Source organism: Lonchura striata, chromosome 5 (genome assembly GCF_050655825.1).
Source record: "Lonchura striata isolate lonStrDom1 chromosome 5, ASM5065582v1, whole genome shotgun sequence".
NCBI lineage: Eukaryota > Metazoa > Chordata > Aves > Passeriformes > Estrildidae > Lonchura > Lonchura striata.
Window position 1 is genome coordinate 11,267,832 of NC_140707.1, and position 18,289 is coordinate 11,286,120.

The following is an 18,289-nucleotide window of genomic DNA, read 5'->3' on the forward strand; positions in this document are numbered from 1 at the left end:
CAAATTCAGCTGAAGTCACAATGGTTTAGAAAGCTGTGAAGCTTTTGTTATTAGAAAAGGAACTGTTCCCTTGACATTTTGCAGTGACAAGCTAACTGCAGCAAAAAGAATAACACAAGTACACTTCAGGCTTCAAACAATCTTTCTTTATTTTCTTTTTTTTTTCTTCTAAAATAACTACTTCTCAAAACCACATAATACCTTTGTTACCTGAGGAATTGAGATCTTCATCAAACAGCTGATTTTGTGTTTGTGTGGATTAAGACAATGGAATAATTTAACTTGGAAGGGAATCTGGAAGTCATTTAGTCCATTCTCCTGCTTGAAGTAGGTGTTGAACATCAGTTTGGTTCTTCCCTCAATGGGTTGCCAAGGCATGGATCTGATCAAGTTTTGAATATTTCCAGAGATGGATGTTGCACAAACTGGCAGCCCATTCCTGGGTTAAATCTCTTTGATTAGCCTCATGGTGAGAGAGGTTTTCTTGTGTCTGCACGATATTTCTTGTGCCCCCACTTTCTGTCTCCCTGTAGTGTAGCATCACAAAGTCTTTAAATTTGGCTTTGGCTTTCAGTTTGAAGGCTGGAAACCTTAAGGAGCATGCCACAGTCACAGGTTGGCCATTGGGCTCTTATTCTTCCTAGCTCTCGTAATTGAGTTTGTTTCATTTTTTTTCCCATTTATTTCTTCTTAGAAACCCTGAAAAAAGGTTTCTCAGGAAGGACTAAGAGTTTTTTGCACCCTTCTCAGGCTGATGTAGCTTTAAGAAGCTTGTAAAACCCAGTTGTTCTCCTGGGTACTTTGTAAGGTGAAAAGAAGGATTCCTCTCCTATGCTGGCCATCTTGGCAAAGAAAGAACAGCAAAATTGCATCTTATTTTTGATAATTTTATGGGTGGGACATTGCCAAAGGAGGGTTACATGACTGCAGCAACACATCTAAGCATATACAGTCTCACTTTTCTTCCCACTTTTTCCTTCCTCGCCTGTCATGAGTGAGGAATAGTTCTAGAAAGATTAAGATGATTGTTTGACTAATACTGAAGGAAGGCAAGAAACTGGCCCTTGCTGTTTAGAGTGTTAAATACAAGTGATGGTACAAAATGTTGCTGGAAGAATGTGTACTTGTGCTGGTAAACAAGGAAGAGTGCCAGCTCCCACAGTGTGCTGTCCTCAGGAGGCTCTCTGTCCATAGATTGGCTTTGAATTTAACCAAAATCTGGTTTTCTCATGGGAAGAAGATAAAGCTTACATGTGAATTAAATTGATATACTTTAAAATGGTCAAAGAAGGTAGTTAAATTTTATCTGGCACCAAATATATCCAGCCCCCTCAGCTGAGGGACTGAGGCACTGAGGCTTAGTAATTTACATTTTGTTTGAACTATAAGCCTCAATAAAATATTCCAGATTTAATTAATTTTAAAGCAGCTTGTCTTTTGGAACCTGTGAATTACTTTCAAAGACTGTACCTTATGCCATCTTTTTCCTAACTTCTGTTTTTCATGATATTTGCACTGAAGTTGCTGTCATATATCAGAAGTACTTATCTCTTCAGAATGCCATGTAATTTCCTATGAACAGCTGCTCACTATAGCTGTGCTGTTTTTTGACTGAAATTGAATACAACTTCAGTATTTTAATATAAGATTTGATTGAATTATTGAATGCTCACTTGTCTGTCATGCATTTCAAGAGCACAGGTCCTCACCATATGCCTATGGCCACTTCTTGAAAGGTAAATATATTTCAGGTTTCTGTAAAATGTGATGAAATTAAAATGCAAGTTGAAATAAAAATATCTTATCTGTAATCCCATGTCGTGTTGTCAGTACAGGGATGTATAACCATGTCTTAGCAGTCATTTATGACTCATTTTCTTTTTTCTTTGACAAATAAACTTATTTCAAACTTTTTTTCTCCTCTTTATAGAGCCAGTATTGTGCAGAAGCGCATAATTTATTTTCAAGATGAGGGCTCTCTCACTAAAAAAATTTGTGAACAAGGTAAGGTAAAGTAAAATATCTTTCTGACCTCCTCATTGCATTTTGCATTTTTCTCTTAACACATTGTCTTAAACTAAAATTTGGAGGTCTTGGACAGTTTCATCCAGGTTCAGATTTGGGATCTTCCATTTAGTTACATGCTACTTGCAATTTTTTTCTTGCTCTTTGTATGATACCCATTGATTTCCAGGGCACTCTGTTATTGAACCGTGAGCTATTTCCTTCTTTCTGAAACCTAAATGTTGCACTTGGTTATTGCATCTCACTGGAGAATTCATCTACTTTATCTGTTCAGAAATTTCAAGCCTATTGCATTTTGAGATCATCTGAGGTTTGCCCTTCTCTGATAACAACCAGAAACAAACCCCTTCGGAATCTGCAGATAACTGAAATATTAATGCCTTTTAATTGAAAATTGTGGATTTAAATCATTCCATCCACTTATAAATATGGTACAGATATTTCAGGCTTGTCGTTTAGTCTAACAGCAAATTTAAAACTAAATCTAAATAAAAACCCAAACCCATGTTTAACTCAGATTTATTTCCTGGAGTGTTTATTATGGCAGCTTCACTGTTCTCACTGGTTTGGAGTTGTGGCCATTTTCAATGGATGCTTTGGTGCTTTTTCAGACTCAGCCTCGGAAGGTGTGACTGAGAAACCAATTTTAGACTGTTGTGCCTGTGGAACTGCCAAATACAGGCTGACTTTTTATGGAAACTGGTCCGAAAAAACACATCCCAAAGATTTTCCACGTGAGTATCACTCTTTTTGCCTGTACCACAGCGGGGCCCTGAGGAGGGCTGGAGCTGTTTGTGTGACACAGCATCACTTATTTACAGCTCAGCAGTGTAAATTATGATATATAGGGAATCCTGCTGGCACTCAGCATTGAAAATCAATGGATCTTTCTGCACTATACATTACCAGTACATTCTATTGATTTGCCTGACATTTGGAGCTAAGGCTTGTGTGAGGTTATATTTGCAAGATATCTTTGTGGGGAGAAAGGTTCCTTTCTTTTTTTCCATTTGAAAGCTTAGAATGGTTATAATGTAGAGGAAAGAAATGAGATTTTATGAAAAAGACCACAAAGGACAGGCAACACACTAATATTTTGATTTTTCAGCCATGCCAATCTACTTAGTTTGTTTTACTGCAAAGTATTTTTAATTATTTCAGTCAAATTTGATGAGTTTTGAATCTTGCTGTCCATGGATATTAATTTTATATATATATTATATATATATTTATATATATATATATAATTATTATATATTCTGTTATATTATTATGTAAGGATATTAATTCTATCTATCTATCTATCCATCCATCCATCTATCTATCTATCTTATCTATCTATTTAACTATCTATCAATACTCTGTCTTCTTTGTCTTTGTTGGTTGAAAACACAGATAAGAAACACCTCCTGAACTTGGCCTGTCTGGGTTTTTAAGTGTCTGAACTACAGAATCAGTATTTTTGTTGCAAGTTTGCTTTCTGCAGTTACCCAAGTATCTGTAAAAAAGCTGAAGTTACAAAATTACATATTATCTATTTGATCTTCCATTACCAGCTCCACAGTCTGTGGGGAAAAAAAAGACCAGGAAAGTATTTAAGAATATGAGTTATATTTACAGGTTTTTAAACTCTGTTATGTTTTATGTGGCTGATGTTTATTATAGAGGCTTTTTTATGTTAATTGAAAAAAAATATTATTGTCACAGCATCAGAATATCCTCACGTAACTCAAATATGGTTTACATCAGCTCAAATTTTAACAGCCTAAGCAACGTTGCTTGTGTTGAGTTTGAAGCACAGCATTGTTCAAATATTATTGGTCAGCATAATATGGGGGAGATAAAATAAGCAAAGCCAATAATTGCAAGGATGCTCTTTCAGGCTATTGGATGATTTAAATATCTGCTGAGTGTGAACTTTGTGTGCACTATTTGGATTCAGCTCGTGGTTAGAAATAGGTCATGAGAGAAGGACTGAAAGCTATGAAGTTACTGTGGCTTGGTGATGTAATACTGGGGATAAATGGCCTTTTCTTTTACATCCAAGTTGGTGAACTCATGAAAAGTACAGCTGCATGATGGAAAATAAGCAACTTGTGACAGTTTGCCTGCTATCTCTCTCCAGTTACAAAATGGTGAATTAAATCAATATTTTACTTAAACTGGAAAAATGAAAAAAATAACCATTTGGTACTTACATGATTAATCACAGCAATAACAGCTGATAAGATTTTGCATTAAAATTTCTGGAAGTTGAGGGAAAGATCTCATCCAAATAAAGTGCTGTTAAAAACAAAACATAGTCATTGGCATTATTCTTAAAAATGTTGAGCTTGTGCAGTAATTACATTAAAATAAAATGGTAGTCATTGTGGAATGTGGTAAATCAGTAATTATTTGCCAAGCCACCACATTAAAAAATTTGCTGTATTCTTGTACCACCAGTAAGGTTGGAATAAAAAGCAGATAATAAATTTTGTATTTCAAATTTTTTTTTTATCTTTTAAATTCCTTTAAAAAACCCTAAAGAGCATGCACTTTGTGCAAAGCATTTCTTTTCTCTGGATATCAGCCATTTTTGCCAACAGAAATCCATATGCTCGTCGTCATGATACGATATGAGCACACCTTTGAAACGTGTCAGAGGGTAAATTCTCAGCTTGTGGTGTCACCTTGATTTTCCTGCAAAAATACACGTATAAGTGTCTCAAGAAACTGCTCAAAACTACAAGAATGAAGTGAAATAACAGCACTGGAAAGCTGTCAGTGCTCTGCTTGCTGTCTTAAGACCTGGAGAGCAACATTAGATGCACAACAGCTCTGCCTCAGATTGTGTCATGCAGAGGAGGTTTTTGGTGCTTAGAGATAAAAGCTTAGGAAATACCAAGCTGTCTCTTTGTTCTCACAAGAAAAGGGATGGTTTGAGGTGAGGAGTGAAACATTTGCAAATGAAGCAGAGTTTGGTGAAAAGTTTAGGGTGGGCTTGGCAGGACTTTGAGCTGCTCATTGGGCAGGGGAGTGGTCAGGAGCTTTCTCTGCAGAGTCAGTATCTCAGGGAGGGCTGGTTGGTGGAACAAAGGCATCAGATGTTCCTGTCCTGGTCAGGACAAGGAGGGACAGAGGCTTTGGACCACAGTGAACAATCCCTTCTCCTTTTGACTGAAGACTTACAGGCGGTCAGATTCTTCTTTGTGGTGACAAATTTTTGTTCTGTAGGAACTATTCTCCCTCAAAAAGCATTGATGCTGTGATCCTTAGGGAGCTGGAACAGAGGCTAGAATGATTTAAGAGGAATAAAGTGGAGATTTACTAAAGAACCTTCAAAGGCCACGCCCTGGCAGTACCCAGATGGCTCCAAGATGGAAGCAAAAGAGGGCTTGGTCAGGAGATCTCACATTTTTAGAAGTTTTAGTTAATTTTCATCTTGAAGCTAATTGTCCAGCCACAGCTCCAGCCCAGGCAGCCCCATCTTGCTTGTTTTTCTCTCTCCAGCCCACGCTGTTTGTGCTCCTGGGCTGAGATTTGGATCATTTGTCCTTGGTGCCCAGCTGGAGAAGGAATTGTTTTGTCTCCCTGCTCTGTGCAGAGCTCAGCATCCCCTGATGGGAAGCCCAGACCCACCCACTAAAGCAGCACAGGATGTGAAAAATAGAAAAGCCAAAACCTGAGGCATCAGCTGTGTTTCAGGGTGAGCTGCTGTCCATGGGACAGCCAGACCCTTGTGCCAGGAGGAGCGGATGGAGTTCCCATCACCGGGGCTGAGGGACAGCATCTCCCTGGGCTTGGGCAGGTGCCACTGTAGATTTCAGGAATATTTGCTGCATCTTAGACCAAGAAACCAGCTCCTGACATTGCAGTCTTTTCAGCTGTGGAGGAGGGAAGGTTTAGTTTTGTTTTTTTCCACACATAGGTCTCAATTACTGATTCACTTTAGTTGACTCTGAAAACACCAGGACTGCTACATTCAGAGTTCTGTAAGTGTATTTTGGTCCAAGTTTAGGACTAGGAAAGCTATGAAGTTTGTGTTTGCTGCTTTGCTAGGCCATCTTCCTCATCTATCTATTCTGCCTCCTACATTTTTCTTTTTTTCCCCTGCTGTTGGTGTTCATTTTTTATTTCTAATCTATTTTCTACTCCCCATGATTAGGTTCCTGCATCTGACTTTATACAATTCTCTGCACACTCCTTTTCAATTTCATTGTTCCATCTCTCACATCTTAAATTTGCATTCCTTTTATTTACTTCATTATTCATTTTCCATTAATTTATTCAGTTTGCAGCTGTTTTTACTGCTGCTCTCTACCTTTCGCATTGTGAAGAAAAACGTTAAATATTGTCTCACTCCATCATTCTGACTCCCTCATCTCCTGCATTCTTTGCTTTGTTACCAGACTGTCTGCTTATGTTAGCAGTTCATTTTCTCACCCTTTTCCTTTAAGCCCATATATTTGCAGAAGGTTACTTGACACTTAGGTGAATTCATTTTTATTTCCAGGACTGTGGGACTTCTGTGACTCCTTATTTCTGTGCAATTCTCTTTTCAGGTCCATCATACTTCCCTAACATCTTTTCTTTTTTTATACTTTTTTTTTTTTAATTTTGTTTTTTATTTAACATGATAAGAAACAAGAATGGGAATCCTTTTGCTTAGCTCTACAGCTCTTACATTATGAGAAATCTGAGCAAGAAAACTCAGTGGATATAGAAGTGAATACAGAAAAATTTACTTCTTCACTGCCTTCAATAAGGAAAAAACTTCCTTTAAAAACTGAGGGTGACCACTGAAGTCTTCCCTTGAAGGTTTCCTTCTCAAAAATATTTGACATAGAAAGTTTTAATTGAAAGTTGCTTAAACTTCCTGACGTGAGATCTTTGGTGAGGAAAAACTAATTAATAAGGCTATTTGTTAATAAGCCTATTCATAACTATTAATAAGCTTATTTGTTTTGAGTGGCTCAATTCCTGTCAGTCACTGGCTTTTTCTCACCACTCTGAAGATGTGTATGGGTGCAGTGAGAAGTGGCAGCATGCAAAAACCTCAGGAGTGGAGACTTTAAAACTTTATTAAAGTCAGAAATTAGGATTTCAGGCTGTCTCGATGGTTGATTTATTTTATTTTGGTTTTTTCCCCCGTCAAGGACGCACCAACCACTGGTCTGCCATCATTGGTAGCTCTCACTCCAAGAACTACATCCTGTGGGAGTATGGAGGATATGCCAGTGAAGGGGTCAAGCAAGTTGCAGAGCTGGGGTCCCCAGTGAAAATGGAAGAAGAAATTCGACAGCAGGTAGGTGCATTTTGGTGCTTACTTTAAAAAAAATGGATCCTCACTTGGCCTGAGAACAATTTGTCATTGGCAATGCCTGGGAATGTAATTTTGCTGGATAATTCTCAGTTCAGTGGAGAAGGAGTTCTGTGTGTCTTTCTTGATTCATTCTTACCCTGGCAAGAGTTTTTGTCTAGGAAAGGACAAATAAGCTTCAGCGTTCTGGACTTAGAAAAATCTCAGTGCCACGTAAAGCAGAAATCAGAAGCAGCAAAGTGAAAATCACTTTTTAAGGCTTAATTATGAAGAGGCTTTTTAAAAAGAAAACTTTGAAGACAGCAAGCAATACCCCTGCCTTAAAATAGTGAATGATTCTTTATAATTTAGATTCACTTTGCAGAGTGCCACATTTTGCTTCTTGATGAATCACCTCATTTTGTGTTACACAAATATCTAAAGTGCTGTGTTTCCCTGTTCATCATTATTTATGTGGCACAAGCATTCTTTCCTTAATGATCCCTTTTACAAAGAAAAGAATCTATTCCTTAATGCTGAACACGTGTATGAGCCCCTCTGTAACTTTCTTTGCTTCTTCTACATTTGAGTGGATCTTTCCTGTATTTGACACTTCTGAAGATGAAGCCAGCAAAAATAAAAGCAGAGTTCAGGGTGATACTGTGGATTAATCATTCTGCCTTTTGGTAACTGCTGCGTGTTAAAAACAGTATTTCAAGACCTCCAGGGTAGGTTGTATACAGGGTTACACTGAGAGATATAAAAAAAAAAAATCCAATTATATTTATATCAACAGCATAAAACAACCTCAAAGATTGTTTTGAAAAAAGTTGTATAGCAAAAGGCTTTGTGTGCTAAATTTAATTTGCTTTCTTATGATGCTTAAGTGTATATAATCATGGTACAAGAACATCTGGTGTATTTGACAAGAAACTCCCAAAGCCAAGAAAAAGAAAATAAAGCCAGCTTATAACTCAATATATAAAAGGGATAGAAAAGGAATATGAAGAGGAAAAAAACAATATCAATGTGGGATTAAATGCGATCATGGATACATTGCCTCTTTAAACCATGATAAACCTTGGTACACCTGGAAATAGAAAGTAGGCCTTGATCCTATGCAGAAAAGTGGCTGGATTTTATCCCACCAATATAATATAAATCCAGATGGATTAGAATTGTAGCAGAGTATTATATATACCTCATGGAACTTATCATTTTTGCTGCTTACTTGGGAAATCAATATTTTCTGGTAGTAGATTCACGTGGAATGAAGAAAATCAGCAATTTTATATTGAAGAAGATAATTTCTGTTTCAGTCTTGGTGAATACTTTATAGATAGGGGTTTGGCACATCTGAATTGGGACTGTACAAAGACTAGGTTGTCCTGAAGCAGCAGGAGCAAGAGGAAGGTTTTGGGTGAGGAGCAAGCAGAGGGGCACTTGGAAAAGGTCACACTGGGGATTGGGAGAAGGGCAGGGAATTTGAAGGGAATATGGAAAAGAAAATGAAAATCATGCCTCTGCTTTCCAAATCTGGCTTCTTTGTCATTATGTGCCATATATTTGCAAAGAGGGGATGTATTTATACACTGGATTCAAATCAGAGGAGATTGTGATTTTTAGAGTACATCAAATAAATAAATGGCTACAATTTCTGAGGCTGCTGGCACTGAACGTGAAATTAGTGAGCATCACAGTTAATTCCAGCATTGGGATGTCTGTTTGGGCCAGCCCTGCAGAAATTATCCTGGTTCTCCTGGGTCAGTTTATCCAAGTAATCAGCTGTATTCTACCTGGATCTTACCTAGAACAGTGCAGCATGTCATTAAGTGCCATAACATTTTTGTTGAGTTTGACTTTTTTCTTTTTAGTGCTTAAGCTGCACTTTTTCTTTTTAGTGCTTAAGCTGCACTAAAATTTTTGAGAGGTTTTGAGGTAAAATTCTGCAACCAAAACAGTAGAGCAATGCCAGGAGCTAATTTGCTGAAATTTAAGTCAGGCTGGTATTTTTTACTTTTTTTTAATTTCACTTTGTCCCTTGCAATATCCCCACCTGCCTTGAAATTTGACAATATTGTTTCCTTCCTCACATGTTGCAATCTACCTCAGGATCTATTTGCTCTTTTTCCATTTCTTATTTTTCCTTTCTTTCCACTTTCTGCCGTCCTACCAGCCTTGTGTTGATGGGAGGGTGCAATTCATTAGAATCATTCTCCAAGCAGCCTTGATGTTTCTGAAAACACAGGAAAGGCAATTTTTGTTAATTTTTGTTTAATTCTGGTGCCTGAACTCAGAGCTCACTCACTGCAGTTGATGAACTCCTTCCAGGGCCACACTTGGATTTGAATCTGCTGTGCAGTTTCTTAGGTGAGCACATAGACACAATATTTTGTGGGAATCAGAAAAGCAGAAACTTCCACAAACACGAAAATATCTGATCTTAGAAGATGCTTAAATTGATGTAAAAACACAATACACTGCCATTAAGCAGAAAAATCACAAATGTTTCTATAGTTATAAGTAAGAATGTCCCTTAAGTAAGTAAGAAAGTGTATTAGGTAAGACAGCAAGGAGTTTATAATGTTGGGGTGTGGTTGTATAGAATAAGATGAGTTTAGAAATTATAATAAAAACATATATATAGATGTGAGACAGAAACCCATTAGATTAAATTAGCCACAGTACAGCAAAAGTAAGTAAAGGTGGTAAGCTAGAAAAGCAAAATAAACCCTGTGACAACTGTCTATTAGTTTAAAAGATGTCTATTATCTTGTAACAAAGAAACTTGTAACTACTCAAGCTATGACCAATAGCTTACTCCTTTAAAATCTCACAACCTCTAAACAAGAAATCATTCTTAACCCAAAAATAGTCCCATCCCTTCTTCTCTAACAACAACAACGATAATATTTACGTAACCAACATCTGTCACTGACATTATCCGAGGTTGTATTAAAGAAAAAAAAAATCTAATTCTTTTTGTGTTTTATTACCAAAAGATTACAGTGTGTCAAACAAACAAACAAACAAAAGGTCTTTCAAGGAGCTTTGTTAAGAAGTGTAATAATAATTATGTGTCATTAAATAAGAGATCCTCATTTTGCTCCCTGTATGACAGAATGCTGCAGCTTTTCCTGCTGCCTGCCACCTTGGGCTGCTCTGGTTTGTAAAGAGCCAGTGGGGTTTTTTCCATGGATGGTCCTGGGCATTGTAAACTTGCTCTGCAGTTTGTTTATCTGGGAAAACTTCAAGGAACTCATCAGCCTTTTTGCTTAAACTGTTGCTGGCAGCCTGGAAGGAAAGGCAGGGCACACAAGAGTTTTACTCAAACAATCTGTCAAGTGGTTGATGTGTACAATGGGATAATTCAAGCGTTGGGCTTCAGGGGTTATAAATGAACAAAGGCTGGAAGAGGAATTATGTGAGGGGGAGAATGTGCGCTGACCTCACATGCCTCTGACATATATTCACACTTCCACTTTGTTTTGAGAAATTCTGGTTTCTCCTGAACCCTTGATTTGATAAACTGGCTTGTAGGAAATGAATGCAGAATTTGAAAGGGAAATTCTGCATTTAAATTGGGAATGCTCCGTTCAAACAAATGAACAAACAAACAAGATGGTTAACACATGAATCAGAAGGAGTAAAGTGTAATTCTAAATCTCATATCCTAGGCTGCTGAAAAAAAGACTAAGATAGAATCATTGTTTTAAATATCTCACATTAAGAGAAATAATTTAGTTTTGCCTGATTATTTCTGAATAAATATTCAGTCATTTTGCCAGCAATTATTTTTTTAACCAAGATAAGTAATACTCTACAGCTTGCATCTTTCTCCAGAAAATGCAGTGTGCACTCTCTGTTCCCTGTGGACCCACATGTGACATTCTTGCAGGTTTGGTTTAATGCCCTCTGAAATGTCAGTCAGTGGGATGACTTTTTAGATTGTCTTCAGTATCCTCAGATGAAAGCTGAGTGTGCCTCCAGACCTTTCAGAACAGCAAGTTCTGTTTTCAAGGAAGATGCTTATAAAGTTTTAGACACAGGATAATTTGAATTGTGTATGTGAATTGGAGGTGAAACCTGAAACAGCAAAAAAAAATCCATAGAAAAAAATGCAATTGTTATGACTCCATGCAAACATTTATCTTTACAAAATACTCCTGATTTGGAATTTTTTATATTAAAAAAGAAAGAAGAGTAAAAATTAAAGTAAATTTGTCATTGGGTTCATCTTGATTGATTGATTGATTTTTTAAAAGTAATTTCAGAATTTCAGTTGAATAGTTATCATTTTATGACCTGTTTGTAAGGCAGTCCTGTATTCTTTCACAGAGAATGGGGTCATTAGATTTTCCTGGTTGAAGCTGGTAAATCATCTGAATTACAAAGAGGAACTTGCAGGATATTGATTACTTTTTTATTATGGCACTGGGCAAATTGTTGTGTTTACTGAAACAAGCTCAAAAGTTTGCTTTTTGAATCAGCTGTTATTGTGTGCTTAGGGAGGTTAAAATCAGCCAGCCTGGGAAGTTCAACTCAGGTGACTGGTGCTTGACAGAAGAGCTGAAAATTCTCCCTCAGAGGCCAGGAAACACCTGACAATTCCTGGGAATTAGGCTGGGAATTGGACTGGGAAAACTGATTTTTGTTGAAATAGTTCAGTCAAGAAATCAGTGACAACATGGTGGCTTGGAGGAGAACACTGAAACATGAAGGGAACATGTCCCTCTCCTTGAGGAGGACACTGAAACATGTGTAGGAAACATGTTTCTCCTTGAAGAGGATAGTGAAACATGTGATGAGAACATGTCCTTCTTCTTGAGAACAGGGAAACATGTGAGGGAACATGTCCTTCTCCTTGAGGAGGACACTGAAACATGTGAAGGGAACATGTCCTCCTTGAGGAGAACAGTGAAACGTGAAGGGAGCATGTCCTCCTTGTGGAGAACAGTGAAACGTGAAGGAACATGTCCTCCTTGAGGAGAACACTGAAACGTGAATGGAGCATGTCCTCCTTGAGGAGGACACTGAAACGTGATGAGAACTTGTCCTTCTCCTTGGAGGAGGACACTGAAACATGTGAAGGGAGTGTGTCCTTCTCCTTGAGGAGGACAGTGAAACATGTGAAGACAACATGTCCTTCTCCCTGAGGAGGACACTGAAACGTGAAGGGAACATGTCCTTCTCCTTGAGGAGGACACTGAAACATGTGAAGGGACTTAGATTGTTTGCCATGAGCTAAAGTTGATATTCCTGCTGCTGTTGTAACTCACAGGAACCAGAAGGAATTGGCCACCTGGGGTGTTTCACCTTTGCCTGTCCAAGCCTTTATCCCCACAGTGCCCCTTTTCCCCTCAGTCCTCAGGGAGAGTGTGTTCGTTCCCATCCAGATTTCAGAGGCACCACCCTGTTGAAAAGAGAGGAAAATTATTGTGGCCATAAAGCCTGCTGTGAAAAGCATGGCTGCTGCTCTTCCCAAAGCCCTTCAGGTCTCTGTGAAAAGCCCACAGAAACTCTCAGTGCTTTTGGATGTGGTGTAGCAGTGAAGTAGCAGAACTCTGTCCCAGCATGCTTCCCACTTTAGTTACAGCCTGACAGCATGGTTTTAATGGGGTATTTATTCTAATTCCGGGCAGATCAAGCTGCTCGGTCGTAAATTGGCTTCTAGGCTTCTGTTTGCTCAGTCAGACTCCTCTGCACTCTGTGCATACACCTCTGCTGTGAATTACAGCCCTTTTTAATGCCTTTTGAAAAGGCTAGGTGGTAGATTTATCATGCTTTCCTTTTGGAATATGGACCTTATATAATGATTCAAAATCTCTGGCATTTTGGTAATTAGAAATCTTGAAATCCTTGTATACTGTGCTAAATTTCATAAAGTATTTCTGCCAGAAAGAAATAGTTGTCTACTTATGTCATAAAGAGAAGCTTTATGTGCCAATAAATAACTCATACAACAGGGCTCAGAACACCTCTTCCAGGGGGGCTTCCATCTTTTAATAAACTTCTGATGGAAACTGTAATTAGAATGATTCAGTTGGTGTTGTTTTCTTTAAAAAAAACAGCAACAACAACAAAATGTTCATCCCAACTCCATTCTTTTTTAGTATCTCATGATAATAAAGATGTACTTCCCTAATAAGAAATGAACTGATGCTGCATTTTGTGCCACAAAACACCTTTTGCTAGTCTAAAAACCATTGAAGACAATGACTCTTTCACAAAATTATGTTCTGAAAAACCATTTTTAAGTGGTGTATTATTTTCTGGGCCAAAACATGAAAGACTCAACACACTTTTACTAGTCCAGCCAATAAAAACGGAATAAAAAATTTGCGTTTGAGTCCTCTGAATATATAATGGATAAACTTTCAGCAATTAGGGCACAGTCTTTGTGCCTCAGTTGCTCCGTGTGTGGTTCTCCTGTCTGTAGGGTTGTGAGAGCTGGCAGATGTTGAACACACTGTACAAAATGTCTTTTTTATTCTTGTTGTCCTCTCCCTGGTTTGGAACACCAGGCAAAATATAATTTTGAACTTTTATTTAGCCTTTGGTCAAAATTTTAACAAAATAGTGGCTTAGTTAATAATACCTTTTTTTCTTCATTTCTTCCTGCCTTCCCTCACCCCTTACCAGCTGAAGGCTTTCTTTCTGATAATGAAGAGGGAGAGATAATATTTGGAAAACTAAATATTTTTTTTATTTTTGCTTTAATTTTCTGTGCTTTTAACAGCCATTGCTATTTGATTAATCAATAAGGCACCTTGATTTTTTAAACTCCACCTTGTGAGCTCTCATCTTGCTTAATGAATTCCAGAGGTTTCACACCTCTAACTTCTATGGGCATCTTTGAGTTTTTGCCCTCTGAATAATTACCCAGTAATTGATATTGAATGATTTGCATAACCAAACAATGAGTTATGGTGTTAAGTTAGCTCAACATTTAATTTCTCCTTCATTTTTACCTCAATTTGCCTTGCTGCTTACTTTCTTCTAATCATCACAGACCCTCCATTTCTGATAAAACAGGGAGAAACACACTTTTTCTGTAAAATCCAGTAATCAGGATCTCTTTCAATTAAAGATCTTTAATTTTTTTTTTTTTTTTTTGCAACAATCAGACCCTTCAAGAATAAAAAAGTAGGCTTTACTCAAAGACCCATCTTCTCGGTGAATTCTGATATTAAATTGTGTGGAAATGGGGCCTATCAAAATTCAAACCCTTTTTTAAATCTCTGTAAGAGCTAAGAGGCTCACCAAAGCTTGTGAAGATTTTCTCTGTGTTTGATATCTGCCTGGATTGCAGCAAAGCAAAGCTAGAATTGCTTTTGGTTGATCCATCCCTCTGGGTGCAATGCAATAATTTTAGTTCTCCAGCACACAGACCTAAAAGTCACAAGGAAATGTCACTTGTTTGGGAGAATATGATTGGATTGCTGATCATTAGTTGCTGATTTTAGTATTTTAAAATATCTTGCCTTTTCATTTCTTGCAGTTAGATCTTATCGTGCTGTTCTGCTGCCACAAAATTATTACCTGTAGCAGATTCATCCAGTGGAAAAATGGGACAAAATGATTTCCAAATTATTTTCCTTCAGTCTATGACTGCATGAGAATCTCAGATGATTCTTCATGTGCTGCTGATACCGAGGGACAAACTCCACCTGACAGCAGAAGTTCAGCCCTCCAAAAGTAGACTTTGGTTAGGGAAATTAGTGGTGTTAACTGCAGCCATTCTGGTTTGGAACAGCAGTTCTAAATCCTGACATTTGAGTGACTCTGAGGCACTCAGGATTTGCCTTGCAGCAGCACAAAGCAGAATGCTAAGTAACACAAAGTGGGGAAGAAGCAACACCAACAAAATTGAGTTGCTTGTCAGGCACGCAGAGCAGATGGTTGGGCTCCTCCTTCTGTGAGGCACTGCCCAGACTCCTGTGGACTTCAGCAAAGTCTGCTTTTAAAGGGTCAGAGTACCACGAAAAAAATTAAATTAGGGACAAGTCGGTTTCTCTCTGAGTGCTTTCCTCTGCAGTGGCTCAGGCTGTAATTAAAATGCAGTAGCTGAGGAGCTGGGGGCATTCAGCTGCCTGTTAAGGAGATGCTGCAAAGGCTGAACAAGGGTCTGAACCCTCATTAGCAGCATTTGTCAGGAACCACAGGATCTCCCTTGTTTTCTCTCTTGTTGCATAGTAAATATTGTTCAAAGGAACAGCATGCAATAACAGCTGAGGCTGAAGAGTCCTACAGCTCATTTGCCTTGCAAATGCTTAATTATTCAGACAAATTTTCAACATAAACAAAAACCAAGGAAATAGCCCACAATGCAAAGACTGTCATTGTGGGATTAACTTTTAGGGGGTTGTTTGCTTAGGAACCTCAATTCAGAGCTCTCACTCTTTATCAAATGCTTATTTCCACCAAAAAACTTAGCAGAACACTTAAAAAAACACCATGTGCGTACATCATAGATATGAACATTTCTTAACCTGTCTCCTTTTCTAAGACAACTCTTCTCAGTTATCTAAATCACAGAGACTGATTTAAAATTTATTTACTGCATTTAATGTTCAGAGAGCAGAAATGTTCAGGTATTATGTTACATCTGTATTAATATGTAATGGATCAACTGGTTCAAGACACAGAATAGGAAGGATAGTCCTAAGTATTTAAGTAAAGTTTTAACTTTGTTTTCCTAGATTGCTTTTCTAGCTTGAATCCAAAAGGACTCCAATGTGTTGTAGTTTCTGTCAGTCAAAACCAGAAGCAGGAATATTTTTAGTAGGGGGGGAGGTTAATGTTGTTGACTAGTCTTTAGCTCAGGAAAGAATGACCTGCTTGCAGATTGTGTGTTTCTTTGAAGTTCACCAGTCAAATGTGGATGGAAAATAACATATGCATGAATTTAGGGACTGGAATATCTGCTGCAACCTGGAAGAGCTTCAAGAGTTAACACAGGGCTGGGATGAAAATGATTGTGTAATTAATTACTGGTTACAAACTCTCTAGACTGATATTTCTGGATTCTCCCTCAGTCAGCTCTCTCCTTGAAACTCATCTCAGTTTATTATATTCTTGCTTTAGTCAGTGATATCTTCAAATAAATGTCCTCACTTAGAGCATGGCATGTATCCTGCTATTCCAGGAACATCCTTTGGGAAAAAGGCCATGCAGAAGTTACTGGAAAGGAGACAAAAGTAGAGAGGGTCCTGTGCAAGCTGTTCCTTGCAATGACACACATCTCTATTTGATGCCAATATTTTAGCAAATGGCATAAAACATTGGGCTCAAAAGTAGGTACACTCATAATTAGAAATATTCCATGGAAAAATTGTGTTCAAATAAAAATGTGGAAATTTAAGGGAGCTACTAGGCTGTAGCACAACCAGGAAGTTGATGCTCTGCCTGGGTAAACACTGAGTACCTCAAATGTTTATTTTCTCTCTCAGTGAGAAGAGGCAACCACTTTATCTGGAGTTGTCTCGGGGGTGTTTAAACACCTTAGACCTTAACAATGCAGGAAGTCATCAAGTTTAAACACATCAGTTTATACCCCTTAACACAGTTTCTTCTATAAAATGTTCCTCAATCCTAAGAAAGGACAAAAAATTTAGCTAAGAGACTCTATAAATTAATCTATATACAGAAATGGAATACATCTTAAAATTGTTATCTGTGCTATATTCCCCTGTAAGCTGGCAATACTAATTTAGATGTTGAAGATGCAATGCTTCTCCCCTTTGATAACTGCATTTTTGAATACTTTCAATACTTTTAGTGCATTCAACATCTTAAAAGTATCTTTTTAAAGAATAAGTATTAGCAGAGATAATAGATTTTTTTCTAAAATTCAATTTCTGAATTATGTTGAAATATGGAAAGAGGGAGTTCATTAAGCATTTTTAAATTATAGACTTAAGAACATTTGGGCTCCACAATTAATGATGTTATTTTAATTCACAAGCCAGATCAATTACTGATATTATTTGCAGGTTTGGGGGTTGTTTATTGGATATCAGACAGATGCACCTGTAAAGCAAGCAAGAGTTCAAAAGTGGTTCAGAAATTTGTGCCTTAGGATGGTTTAAGTTGAATGTATGAGATGGGATTTTAGTGCTCTTGTTTGGATATATATTCCTACATCAGTTGACAGTGGAGGAATATGGGAAGAGAATGGATGATTTCTTGAAGAATTTAATTTTCAGCATACCTTGATCAGAACTGCAAATTTTCTGTCAAGGTAAGAGGAATGAAGGCAGGGAAAATAGGCAGTCATGGGTTTGTAGGAGATGGAAGACAAATCCCTTGTACTTCTAATCCAATTTGACTCACATCCACAAACTCTTGGCAGTGCAGTGTTTCTTGTTCCTTACATTTCTGCTTCAGGACATGAAAACACAGCATTTTAGTGTTCTTCCAAAGCAATCAATTCAGTTTAAATACTCAGCTGTATCATTGCTGTTACTCCATGCTCACAGCTTTGGTTTCTCACAGCAGTTTTCAGAACATGTGATTTTTTTTTTTTTTTTTTTTTTTTTTGCTTTTGTTCCTCCAAAGCTGTGGTACAGTGCATTCTGCTAAAAACTTCACTATGTGATTCGTGCTTTTAAAATAAAAACCAAAGGAAGAAATATATCTTTGTTATCATCAGCTAAAAGCAATATACACAAAGTGGAATGTGTGTGTATACAAAGGTGTATAATTTACAAATACCTACATGGCCATTTATTATGCATAGTTTAATGTTTAGGCATGAGGAAACTGTTTATAATAATTTTATCATTCATGTAAGCTACATCAAAAGTCTGTAGCTAGACATAAAAAATGTAACCAGATCCACTATCTAAAATCTGCTTGAGCATCACTAGCTTTTCCACTTTTATCAGTCAATATACAATATACAGCCATGAGTAATTTGCTTTCTCAAACCCAAGATGCACACACCTCCCCAGCCTTTAGATTAAGAAAGGCATCCAGGAA

General features: G+C 37.6%; 1 protein-coding gene across 1 annotated transcript in view; it reads left to right on the forward strand.

Moving 5' to 3' along the window:
- SPON1 (spondin 1) overlaps positions 1-18,289 on the forward strand; it is a 189,691-nt gene that overhangs the window by 53,606 nt on the left and 117,796 nt on the right. Inside the window, exons 4-6 of the mRNA XM_021527583.3 lie at positions 1,931-2,004; positions 2,637-2,759; positions 7,164-7,312. Coding sequence (XP_021383258.1) covers positions 1,931-2,004; positions 2,637-2,759; positions 7,164-7,312 — 346 coding nt within the window. The remainder of the gene's footprint in view (positions 1-1,930; positions 2,005-2,636; positions 2,760-7,163; positions 7,313-18,289) is intronic.